This window comes from Leucopleurus acutus (assembly GCF_964270905.1).
Source record: "Leucopleurus acutus genome assembly, chromosome: 10".
Taxonomy (NCBI): domain Eukaryota; kingdom Metazoa; phylum Chordata; class Mammalia; order Artiodactyla; family Delphinidae; genus Leucopleurus; species Leucopleurus acutus.
The window spans coordinates 93,667,715-93,681,288 of NC_139153.1; the positions used below are offsets into that span (position 1 = coordinate 93,667,715).

Genomic DNA, 13,574 nt, shown 5'->3' on the forward strand with positions numbered 1-13,574 from the left:
AGATGGGAGCTCTATCTAGAAATTTCCCATCTGCATTACTCAGGGTCACGAAGACTGACGACAGAACACCTACAAGAGAAAGAAATCAAGCCTTCCCAACTCCACCATTATCCAAGATAGATGCAGCTTCATTTTTAAACAAAGAATAAATGTAGGTTGTTTTCAAGAAGTGTATTTGCCCTCATGGCCTTGCTCTCCCATGGAGTGCCGTCAGGGGACGCAGGTGACAAATGTCTCAGGCGCTGGACTGTTAAGAGAAAACTTAACTCCTGGCCCAGCCTGCAGAGGCCACAAGCACGGACACAGCAGCAGTTCAACCTGGAAAAGCCAATTTCTTCGGCAGGGGGTGGGGGGAGATTGTCTTTCCTGTTGAAGTAGAGACTATCTTGAGAACTGCTGGACATCAGAGCTTCAGGCCAGGAGAAGGCCACCATACAGTCACAGCATTCATTTCAAATATGGCCAAAAATACACTTCCATTCATCAGACAAGGTGCCCAGACTTTGATTTTGACTTGAAAGTCACACTTTAATCTCATCCTATAAACAGTGAATTTGCAGAAGCTGGGCCCGTGTTTCATTCCACAGACATCAGTAATCTCAGAGAGATTTTGAAGAGTCCAACAAAATTCTACCCTCTTAAAAAAGCAATGGGATGGGGGGGGGGTGCGGTTTGCACAGGGGGTCCTATATTTGTACTTCTAGCTTTGCTCCTTGGCTACAAATGGACAGTTGTTGCCAGCAAGGCCACTGCCCTCTCTCACCACCTCATGGAGGTGAGTGGCAGCCCTCTGCCAGCTGGCTGGTTCCACAACAATATTAAAAACACAAATCTATATCCCTAGGTGAAGAAACAGAAAGAAATAATGAATGTATCTGTGTGGAAGGAGGGTGACCAACCAGGAGGAATGCAGTTTTTCGATTTCCTCTATCAATTCAATGACAAGTGCTAATGAAGCCCAGAACCATGGTCACATGAATAAATACTTGTACTGCCCCTCGCTTCTGAGGTCTCTTTGCCAATGAAAGATTTCACAAATCTCCTTCAAAAGAAATTGCTATTTGAAAAAAAAAGTATTCCTACAATTTTGTATTTTTGAAATCCTATCTTTATAGGGGGTTCCAAAACTACTTCTATTTATTTAAGTGGTGGCTATTATAAGCAAAGGAGAAAGCTGGGGTTTAAATCCTGGCTCTGCCCCATACTAGTAGTGTAAGCAAATTGCTAATCCGCCCTAGTGCAGTTTCCTATATTTCTAGAAAATGGTTGGTTCTGAAAGTTAAATGAGCAAAATACAGGTGAAGTGCTAGAACAATAACTGGCAAAAAGCAAGAGCTCAGTATAGGTTCCAGCTATCACAACTACTGTAAAATTCTAAGAAAAAAGAGTCCAGCTTCCTACTTAAATCTAGTCAAGATGCTTTAGCTGGCCACAGGGTTTGCTGGATCTCAGATGAAATTTATAGGAAGCAAATGAAATTCAAATACAGCTAATAGCTCCCCTCTCTTACTGTGTAATTATGTGTACTCATTATTTGTGTAGCATGTTATTATTTAAATGTCCCTAATTTCAGCCCCAGCAGGCCAAGGGCCCTCAGAGTGGCCGAGGCCTCCGCCTCTGCCAGCCTTTCTGAAGCTTTTGTCCATTTATTACTGCCGGGAAAAGTGGCACCATCTACAGCAGAGAGTAGACAGAAGGCTCACATCCAGCAGAAACCTTAGCACCGCCTCCCCTGAAGCCTGGCTACAGCCAACAAGCTGTGTAACAACGGCTTCAATTCCTACAGACAACCCACCGGGATGTCCCAGACTCAAGATTCGTCACCTCCAGCAGGACAAAAAAAATTCTTCCCTTGTCACTTCGGAACCACAAACCAAGACTGATGGCAAACATGGATTTTATGACATAAAGTATGAGGTCTCTCTACTATCTTATGTCTGCTTGGCTTATTACGTCTCTACCAGACCTGCACAAGGGGCGCGGCTGAGCCCAGACACTCAGACAAGCTGCTGTTGTTGGCACCCTGTTAGCAGACGCCAGCCCCCGACCCTCCTCACACAGGAGGCCAGGGCAGGGGGCTGCTTGTTCATCATCCTAGCATGCCTGTGATTTCGCAGAAGTGATGTCAATTCATTTCCCAATTAGATAAAAATTATGTCAAGCCCATTCTACTGTGAACTCAAGATATTATTTTAAAATTGAATTTTCCCAGGAAACTCTGGCAAGACCAATAACCAAGAAACATCTTTGCTTTGAAATACAGGAGGGAAAACAAAACACCTTGTTTTCAATACTACTGTTGCAAAGATAGGATGCCATTTTCCTCCATTCTGGATTCTAAAATAAGTACTGGATTCAAAGTTACTTGAGCCGTAATTCCAATTCTGCTATTGCAGCATAAATAACCATGTGCCATTAGGAAGTTACTACCACAGAGAACACACTCGCAGAGCCCACCAACAAGAATGTCATCTTGCCCTCACAGACAGAAACCCCACAGGTCTCAGAGGTACCTCCCTACCCACGATCCTCAAGCCATGAAGCATGAGAAAGGGAGCACAGGGGGCAGAAGCCCCACCAACACCGCCCTAGCCGGGGTGCAGGCACCTACTCTCACGTCTGTCCCGTCCAGTTTCATACCACACCTCCCAGCAAGGGCTCTGTACTGGACAGTTTCAAATTCTACTGTCAGATAACTTTCTGTCACAATTAAAACTAAAACAATGGAATTATTTCAACTTTTGAAAGGGAACCTCGAGGGGGTAAGGGATCAAAAAAAATGAATAGAGAAATGGAAAGGAAAGGCATGACTGTTAAAACCACTCTTCCCCCACCACTAACCTATCTTCACTTGCCCCACGATGAAGAACCCCAAACAGTGTGCTGTGATGTACAGCACCAGACAAGGTCACTCTACTGCACAGCATACGAATGATGATCTGTTATAACGCATCCACTCAAACTTGAGTGACAAATGTAGACGCGCACATATGTACACACATATGTACACATATGTACACACCTTCAGAGAGAAGGCTGCTTGCAGTCCTCACTACCCATCCCCACCAAAAGCCTTGGAGGCTGCCGGCTACTTCAGCTTTCTCTGGATCACACCCCCCTAGGACAGCACCCTTGAGATTCTGGGACCTACAGAGAGGGACTTATTCCCATGGTAACGCGTCTGGTTTCCATGCTTTCCAGTAGCCCCCGAATAAGAAAGCACACATTGTTTAACATGCTAGCTGCCTTTAAGAAAATTATTCTTAAAACACACACAAGTTCTAAAACGAGGAGATGTATTTACTTAGAACTGCTATCGAAATCCAACATGCGGAATAACAAAAAGGTGGCCTTGGAATACAGCCTGCACAAACACCAACATGAACCAGAAAAGGGCCTGCAGACACCAACTTCACAACCAAAAGAGGGGGGAGGAGGGAGGGAGGGAGGGAAAGGCAAGTCAGCCTGCATCAGGCTGAAAGGCAAACTGCCACGACAAACAGCAAAGACCACCTTTTTTATGGAGGTGGTAAAAGAATGATTCAAAGTCTTCAGTGACCCCAATAGAGACGCACGCGCCGGCTTCCCTTACAATTCCTTCCTCGGTGTCGTCAAGCCCCGAGTGTGCCAATGAAAACAAGAGCTACATTTGGCCAACTAGCTGGCAGCGCTAGCTGCTTCTTGAATGCTTTATCTTAGTTTTTGTTCTTTTACCCAAATTCCACCATTATTCAATCCTGGACACCTGGCTACCTTCTTGTCCTAAAAGCGGATTTTTCCCAGTTGGGTGGGTTTTTTAGTTGTTAAAGGATTCCTAAAGCACGAAGGCATCACCACTCCAGAACAACAGAATGAGAGCATGCCTTGTCACAGCAGTAAAATCTAACCCCGTAGCAGCAGCCACTGCTCTACTATAACCCCAGGATCCAGTGATATTCTCCCCCCGTCACCCTCCCCTCAAAAACTTAAGAGCAGAACAGTATGTTCAATGTGAAGCAACGTCAACAAGACTGATCACGTCAAATGCTCTCTAAAAAGACACATGGCTTAGCACTTACTCCATTACAGGCAGCCAAGAAATGGCGGGGTCCCTACCTGGTAGGAGACCCATGAACAGATAGGGGTCCAAGCTGTGTAACTAACTGTGGCAACAGATTCCTCAAATTATTTTGCTTCTGCACGTGTGAAAGATTCAAAACGGGCCTTTCCCATACACATTGGCTCAGACTTCAGGCAGTTCTTGTTTCAAGTCACACAGTGCTAGAAGAGGGTGACAGAACCTGGGTGAATGGCAGGGCAGATCCCGGTGGTGTTCAGGAAGGCCACGTCAGAACACCCCGCCACGGCCTTGTGGAAAGGGAGCGCCAGAAGGTCCTGTCTGGAAGCACTGGTTCCAACAAGAGGCTCCCAGACAACTCACCTTACAACTAAGCAGGATGGAAAAAAACTGGACGCCCTAAGTCAGCCTGTCGCTCTGCCCCCTGGCAAGCTGTCAGGTTCCCCATGTGTGATGACTCTTACCGGAGGATCACAGCCAGAACTCAAAAAGAATAATAGGGGCTTCCCTGGTGGCGCAGTGGTTGGGAGTCCGCCTGCCGATGCAGGGGACGCAGGTTCGTGCCCCGGTCTGGGAAGATCCCACATGCCGCGGAGCGGCTGGGCCCGTGAGCCATGGCCGCTGAGCCTGCGCGTCCGTAGCCTGTGCTCCGCAACGGGAGAGGCCACAACAGTGAGAGGCCCGCATACCGTAAAAAAACTTTAAAAAAGAATAATAGGATCTCCTCTTCCTTATCTCCTCACTCCAAACAAGTACAAACCAGAACATGGTCAATTCTAGGAGATTAATGAGAACAAGAAAGGCTGTGGATATACAGCCGCAGCCACAACCCCCGAAATAAAATATAAATAGTAACCAAATGCTAGTTCTGAAATGGTGTTCACTGGATGATTTCATCCGAGTCACACTAACCCTGTTAAAAACAGACATCAGAATAAACTCAGACGGGAGCATGTTTCTCTCCAGGCTTCAAGGACCCACTTGATACCCATCCAGGATGAGGGACGCTTCGGACGCACGGGAACTCTGCCTCCGCTGCCCACCTGCGGCTGTGCGGCCACCTGCCAGCTTGATCAACAAGGAAGGAAGCAGGGCCTTAGGAGGCTGCTGAGCCAGAGAGAGAGCGGGAAGGGCAGCAGGCCCACAGGTTCAGGCTACTTCCTATATAAACAGGGCGTAAGCACCAAAGTTGCCCCATTTCAGCGAGATCATCAAAGGCTTCTTCTGCCCTCATACTCGGGTAGAAAGACAGATATTCACAGAAAAACCTGTAAGTCAGGCTCCACACTCAATCCAAGAACGGGCAGAAACCAGATCGCAGCCCTGGTCTTGTCTATAGGGCGCAGACTAAGGCACCTTGCCAATTGTATTATGCAACATACAAAGGAGCATCAAAACAAATCTATAAACCCAGCGGGATGTCCAGAATAACTGCCGTTAGGGGCCCAGCCTGCGAAGCGCGAGCCGCCCAAAGCACATCCATTTCGGAAACAAGGCCAGGCCCAGAGACATCATCCAAAACAACAAAACAGGCCACTCACCATTCACTGCTTTCAGGCTCCCAGCAATGCCTTCACCATGCTGCCTCTTCTGGGCATTCTTGAACTCCTTCAGAGACAAATAAAGGACTTTACGGACCACCCTTTCTTCTGACCATGGAATCCCATCACTGTCATCCTGGAGAAACAAGGAAGAATGGGGAGAGGGGATTACTTAACGGAAAGCAAGCAAATGTTAATTAAGAGTCAGAATAAACTTTAAAAAAAACCCAACAAATCCCAAACAAGTATTGAGTGACTGAGACCAAGTTCTGGAGCTCAGAACTACATCCTATAGTGGAGGGAGGGCACTGGCCCTTCCTGGAGAGACCACAAGCAAAGAGCCACCCCTCAGGCTGTAAAGGGACTGGAAGAGAGACACAAGCATCGCACTTCCTTTACGTGCCCCGCACCCAAATCCCATCATTCACTGGTAATAGAGAAGTTTTATATTCCTGGCAAAGTTTAGAAAAAAAAGGAGTTATTGCAGTCACAACAGGAGGTGTAATGCATCACTGTACTGGAGTTCTTTAAAGCGAATAATGCCAGAATGTAGGCACCTTACAGACACGAGCTACACCCCTTTGGAAAGTTTACTTACTGTTGGTGTTGCGGTTTGGTGCTACTTTCAAGGAATTTACAGTTCCGTCAGAATAAATAAAACTGGATCTGTACTGGCCTTTTAAGGTGATGAATCACAAAAACGAGAGAGGGAGAGGGACCACTGCAGAAAAGGGCAATGGATCTTTGTGGACTAGAGAACGGGGTGGCAGGGGGATGGGGGGATGATTTTTGAAAAATAATACATACAATAGGTCTTGAAGATTCTCATTTAAAAGTGTGACTCCCTTATGTCAAAATAAAGGTGAGGCGGGGGGCACACCAAAGAGCCAGAGGGCACTCCAGCAATTCCAGTAGTAAACACAGAACGACAGACTGCAGACCAGCAGGGATTGAGGCAGGACAACAGCCAAGTCTGGAAAGACGGAGATGGTCGATACCGGTGCCCCAAATGAGTTCACTGTTTTAGGGAACCGGCAAGAGAGTTTTTTATTTTAAGGTTTAAAGAGTTGCTTCACACAGCTTGGGATACTCACAGGTTCTCTTCTGTGGATATCTGCCTACTGTTTGCTAATCTAACAAGTTCTTACAGTCACACACCTACTTCAAGACTTAAGCATTTTATGAGTTCAATTTAGAGATGGAAGGATTATGGGCTTCTCAGTTATTTGGGGCCTTAAGAGAATAAGGAAAACATTAATACCCCAGTAAAGCAGGATTGGGGATACTCAGGTTCCTTTTGTTCAAACAGGAGGCCAAATACCCTAGAGTCAGGCTGGTGCTATTACACTCAACATCCAACAGAACTGGGTGTTTTTACTCCCTGCCACTTACCCGGCCAACTAAACCCTCCAGGGGCCGAGATAAGGGAAATAGATTATCCAAGGTCTTCTCCAGCTCACAAATTCCTAAACGCTGCATAAACACACACTACATCTTAAAAATCCAACCACACAGACTCTAAAACCCTAAGTAACTGAGGCGGTGCTCCTGTTAAGCTTCCAGAATTTCTTAGAATGACAGTGATTCTCCATTTCCATAACAAGGGGAAGAGAAGGCCTGGGAGAAAAGAGCTAGGATTTCCACCTAGCCCGGATGTCCTTCACTTCTGCAGACCTGCCAAGCCGAGGCTTCCGTCACCTCCAGAGGCAGAAGGCACATCCTGTGTCCCCAGTCGCTCTCCTAAGACAGACAAGGCATCTACAGACCAGGGTGGTGGTCGAGTCCACACATGAAGGCTGAAGGCAGACTTGGCCTCCACCCTGCGGGAGGAACACAGGTTACTTCTTAACCACCACTGGGTCCGAGTCACCAGAGACCTGCCAATTGCATGGCTGAAAACCAGGAAAACGAAGCGCTCTGACCAGACCCCACCTGAGGAGCCCAAGGAACCAACCTGCATAAGAGGCAAACGATTCAGCTACACAACACGTGGAAAGCACAATGAATCACTCTTGGCAACAAGCAACGCCCCTCAGTGTGAAAATGCCTCTAGCATTTTGGTTTCAACTGAATGATAATCTTAACCTCGGGAAGAGTTCATGCTCGCTGGGCTGAATTCCACCTTTCAGGATCCAGGGAAGTCTGTCGGGCAGAATTCTCTTCACCACCCCCAGGCTCCTACCCTCAGCATTCAGGTCTCCACAACAAGCCAGGCTGTGATTATAAATGATTATTTCCTACATACACAGAGTTTATAAATTGTAAAGCCCCAAAATAGCTTTCAATGTAAAATTCCTGTGACGATTTACTGCTTCCTGTTCAGACTGGTGCCTTCATTTTCAGACTGGTGCCTTCATTTTGGCTCCAGGCCTCCATATGGGAGAATTATACCCCGACAACTAATATCTAATTAAAACATAACCCATGTGAGAGGAAAACTCCTGCAAAGGAAGATGCATTTAAGGTTCACTTAGTTGACACCAGCAGCCCCATGACCCCTATAAAGTACTTTAAATACAGGAGAAGCAAATCCAGGACACAGAGTATGGGGTTTCCAGTTCTAGACATTAAAAATCAAACAAAACAACACACACACACACACACACACACACACACACGAGTTCTTTTATAATCTAGAATGCTGGTCAAGACTTCCCTCAGTGTTGATGCAAAGTGCAAACCTAGCAGGTAAGAAGTCGGCTCTGCTCTGTTTCCAAAAGCTCAGCAGGTAAGAATTCAGAGATTAGAAATCCAACTGCCATTCACAGCTGCAGAGTCACGATGAATCGCTACATTCCGCTTACACCCCTCCCTACTGGGAGGCTAGCAAGGTGGGCCTGCACCAACCACGAGGCAGCACAGGGCTGTGCAACCTAAGCTGCGAGTCCTGGAAAGCCGGAAAGAAGGTATTTCAGAGGCCTAACGCTTACCCACCCTTATCATAGTTCTGAAGGACCAAGTACTGAGAGCTCTAGAAAACAACCCAGACGTAACTAACTCCCTCACCAGAAGTCAAGCAACTCAGGTGAACCCCCCTCTTCCCCGGCCACCCCCCAGCCCAAGAGCTTCTATGACCTTTAAGTCCAGCCCTCTGTTATATTGCCCGCTTTTCAGTAGCTGTCTTATTTAGAAGTCATGTCTCCATGGAGTCAGGAAATCGTTTCTCCTGCTCAGCACCGGAAACATGCCTGACAGAGTGAGAGCTCAGGATTTCTGAAAACTGTACAGACTCAGCCCCACACCTCCCATGTACCATTACCCACACTTGGCCTGCCAGTGCCTAGCTTCCAGAATGGGTTAAGTGAAGTGCCTGAAATCACTCTAATTCCTGACTGAAACCACAGCTCCTCCCCAAAACCACTCCCCACGGTGACTAATCCAACAGGGCCAGGCGACACCTCACATTCTCAGCAGTAAGCGTGTCAGTGTCCTAACACAGGGGCCACACCACCCCTTCTGCCACCACCTAGAGCTCCCTGCAAAAAACAGCGCCCATCTCCAAGTCCACATGGCCTTACAGGGCCCAAATCCGCGGCCCCTGTTGCAGTCCCTTACCCTCAGCTAAACACCAACCAGTTCATTCACAAAATACCCCTTCTGAGTTCTCCCTGTTCTTCTTCCCGAGGAACAAAGTAGCCAAGCATTCAGTCCATTCTACTTTACTGGTCAGCTTAATAAAGGCAGACACAGGAGGAGGCATAGCCACTGATATGGAGTCTAGCAGCCTCATTCTGATGCAAATTCAGCTGCCCAGAGTGTGTGTCTATTCTTGTGAACTGCATTATTGATTTAAAAACAGCTCTTGTCATTTGGAGTCTCCATAAGACCTCTAGGTTAATAGACCATCTAAAACTTGAGAAGAACAATCAGGCTCCCGATGACACACCACCTTTCCTCATTCCCCCAGTCTCTTACTTGTTTCTCCCCAAGACCAAAAGATGCTTTGCAAACACTGAAATAAACAAAAGTAATTGGGTCTGCTGGCTGTAGCGGGGGGGGGGGGGGGGGGGGGGGGGGGGGATCTTCACATAGATCTAGATTCACTTGGCTATTGACTGCGAAAAATCACTTTCTCTGGCAAATGGAAGACTGAGTAATAAGACCTTTAAAAGTAAAAGTGACAGGGTTTTCTTTGCATTTGTAAAATGTCTACCATTCTTTGAAATAACTTTGAAAATGGCAACAGGTCAGGAATTAAACTAGAATGTTTATGGTCATACATAATCTTTTCATTAAAAGGAAAAATAACAGCATAACCTCATGCTGCCCCAAGTTTTATAACAGACATGTAAGAAAAAGGGGCACAGAAGGTAAGCACATGAAGACACTACAGACCTTGCAGTAAACAGCACCATCTAACAATTCTCCAAAGCCCACAGTCCAGGTTAGACATATAACAGCCTTGTACATCCTTCCATACCGTTGCAACTCCAAGTGTGCTCCAAAGACCACCAGTGCCTTAACCGCTTGGCATCTTGTTAGAAATGCAGGCTCATTTTAAGATCCTCTGGTGATTCCCATGCACATTAAAGTTTCAAAAGCTCTGCTGTACACACTAGTTCCCCATCCTGCCCATTTCACGTCACTTTCTAACCTCCATCACGATACAGGCAAAGGTAAAGAAGATGAGGTGAAACCCCAAGATGAATACTTCTAACATCCATCTAACTGTTGCCACTTCTACTGTCAGAATACAGAAGTCTATATTAACATATTCTGAGAACTCTTCCCTTTGATGTCTGTTCACTGAACTAAAACAAGCGACCAAATAGCAAAAAGCGAAATCAACAAAAAAGCTAAGACAAGTAGTGGATAGTTCCTTGAATCATTCTTAAGTGACATGATGTCTCAAACCCTCATTCTCTGATTACCCAATTTGGAATGACTTCCCTTTAAAAAGGTGACATCCAGAATTAAACACACATTCCAACATGTGAATAATACTCTAGAACAACAGGACCAACACGTGCAATAAGATCATTTCTATTTCCGTGCACAGTCCAAAAGCTGGGATACATTTTAGTAGCCACATTACACAGCAGGACCTCATTAAGCTTGCAGTTAACTATACCCTCCAAGGTGATTTTATTGGGGGGGCGGGGGGATCCTTTTTTGTCCCCCCCACTACAAAGCAACAAAACCCAAAGGAAGGCTCCAATCCAACAAAAATCACAGCTCCCAGTTGTAGAATTATTTTTCTGTGATGCTCTCCTGACCTCTAAGGTAAAAAACAAAAATAAAAACCAACACAACAGGCCACAGAGGGTCATGTGTGAATGAGACCATAAACCAAGTTGTCCTCCTTACCCAGGTTTACTGGACAGGACAGAAAAGAAGGTACGGGATTTACTGGGTGCAGGTTGCTGTGTCTTCCCCACACACACCGTCATGGAGAAGGGCTGGGTTTGTGGACATGGGCGTGGCATGCATGACTGTTTTCAATGTGCTCGAGTGCCCAGCCCAACCTCCACTGACGGCATAAATTCAAATCAACGTTAGTTTAAATAAAGCCCAAAAAGGATCTTAATATAAATAAATTTGCTGACCATTCAAACTGCCCCTCCATGGCCCACACTTCAAAACACTGGGTTATTGATTTAACATGCTCTAACTACACCAAGAGTTCTTCTAATTGACTGTGTCAAAACGGATCAGGTCAGTGACACAGTAAAGCCATGCCCTCCATTCAGCCACAGGCCTGGGCCAAGCCTTCACGGGCTTCTGCTCTCCAGTGATGACCAGCTTTTCACCAAGCTGGGCTTCCAATCCTCTTCTGAGCGCCCAGATGCTTTAGTGCAAGGAAACAGGGACGTCCAGGTCAGTCAAGCTTACAAAACAGGTGCCAGGCAGAGGCCAATACCCCTGCAGTCATAAGGGAAGTATATAAAAAGCGATAATGATTGCAGTCATCCCTTGTTATCCACGGGGGATTGGCTCCAGGACCCCGCACAGATACCAAAGTCCCAGGAGGCTCAAGTCTGTTATATAAAATGGTTATTTTATATAATAACCATTATATAGGTTATTATATAAAGGTAGGTCTGCATATAACCTACCTACATCCACATCCTTCCTACTGTACACTTTAAATCAGCTCTAGATTACTTGTAATACCTAACACAATATAAATGCTATTTACATTTTTACTGGTGGGGCAAGTATTTACATATTTGCTGGTGGAGCAAAGTCAAGTTTTGCTTTTTGTATCTTTCTGGAAGATTTTTCCTGAATGTTTCCAATCTGCCATTGGTTGAATCCAGGAATGCGGAACCCACGGATGTGGAGTGCCAACTGCATGACAATGGCAAACGTCTCCTGGGTGCTCGCTGTATACCAGACGTTGGGCTCAGCACTTGCTTGCACAGTTAACGCTCGTGATTCTCTGCTCGGCCTCCCCTTCGGACAAGGGCCACACCATGCTTTCTCCCTTTAGTTTAAAAGGGATGGGAAAGGACGGAATCACGAAACTCGTGGTTATCATTCAGAGATGAGTTTCAGGGTCTTGCCCAAAGGCGCCGTGGCTGGAGAGAAGCAGGAGCGCCTCAGGAACCCGCTATGAGTCCGCCGGTCCACTACGGGGCAGGTGCCAGATCAGGAAGCGAAATTCTAAACTCAGAAATTTGTTATTAAAGAGAAAACATCAAAAGGGCAACTCACATTGGCTGCTAAATGAAAGCACCATTAAAATTACTAATTTCAAGGGGCGAATATAAATGTTATATGAAAAACAAACAACTCATGCATCAGCTAGAGCGGGAAACTACTAAGAGGAGAAGGCAGAGGAGAGGAAAGGAAGGAGGGAGGGAGTTCCTCTCACTGGCCTTTACAACCGGCTTCTAGAACTGAAAGAATATCAATTCTATGGGCATCTCTCAAAGCATCCTTATGCAATTTCTCTATGTCTCCATTTTTTTTATGGCTTCAAATTCAGGCCATCTTGACTCAAGAGAGGGAAAACAATGATGAAAAAGCACAGGTTCTAGGGAAGCCCATTTCTGATCAAATTTAAGAAAAATTTTCTAACAATTACAACTATTTTAAAAATGAAATGGGTCCCCCCTGCCCACGGAAGGTAGTGACTTTCCCACTACTTGCAAGCAAACTGCATAAGAGCCTCATCCATCACAGGCAGAGTGACCAGTAACTTATCATCGCAGCCAAGGGCACTGCTAATGATGATGCTGGGACAACCGATAGAAAACTGGGACGTAGGTCAACCAGGGACTAGGCCCCTTCCAGCAGATTTGAATCCATTATTTTAAAAAAAGGTTTTCACTACCACACAGATCATTTTTAACAACATCACCACATAAAATAAAGCCAACATCCACGACATAGTGGGATAAAAGTGTGACACACACCTGCGTTTTTAAGTTGAAATCCAGAACCTCCCACCAATGTTTTAAATTTCAACCTGCGGGGGGTTGGGGGTGGGAGTGGTAACGACACACGGGACAGACGCAGAAGCCACCACGTTCCACAGAAAACACTCCTGCTTCCACAGCGAGGGAGCACAGCACGTCACATGCTCTTCACAGCCTCCGGTAAGTAAACCAAGCAGATGGGGCTGTGCAGGTTGGGAGAGAAGAGAACATTCAGGTTCACAGGCAGGAAGACCTTCTCCTAACATGAAACCCCTTATTAAAACTTATACAGGGCTTCCCTGGTGGCGCAGTGGTTGGGAATCCGCCTGCCAATTCAACAGGACACAGGTACGAGCCCTGGTCCGGGAAGATCCCACGTGCCGCGGAGCAACTAGGCCCACACATCACAAGTACTGTGCCTGAGCTCTGGAGCCCACGAGCCACAGCTGCTGAGCCCGCGTGCTACAACTGCTGAAGCCTGCATGCCTAGAGCCCGTGCTCCGCAACGGGAGAGGCCCGCGCACTGCAACGAGGGGTGGCCCCCGCTCGCCGCAACTAGAGAAAGCCTGCGCGCAGCAACGAAGACCCAATGCAGCCATGAATAAATAAATA

General features: G+C 46.5%; 1 protein-coding gene across 3 annotated transcripts in view; it reads right to left on the reverse strand.

Moving 5' to 3' along the window:
• Positions 1 to 13,574, reverse strand: part of JARID2 (jumonji and AT-rich interaction domain containing 2) — a gene marked incomplete at its 3' end in the record, with an annotated part of 243,631 nt that overhangs the window by 122,718 nt on the left and 107,339 nt on the right. For all 3 annotated transcript variants that reach the window (XM_082848319.1, XM_082848320.1, XM_082848318.1), the window contains one exon: positions 5,599 to 5,734. In XM_082848319.1, the coding sequence (XP_082704445.1) occupies positions 5,599 to 5,734 (136 nt within the window). The remainder of the gene's footprint in view (positions 1 to 5,598; positions 5,735 to 13,574) is intronic.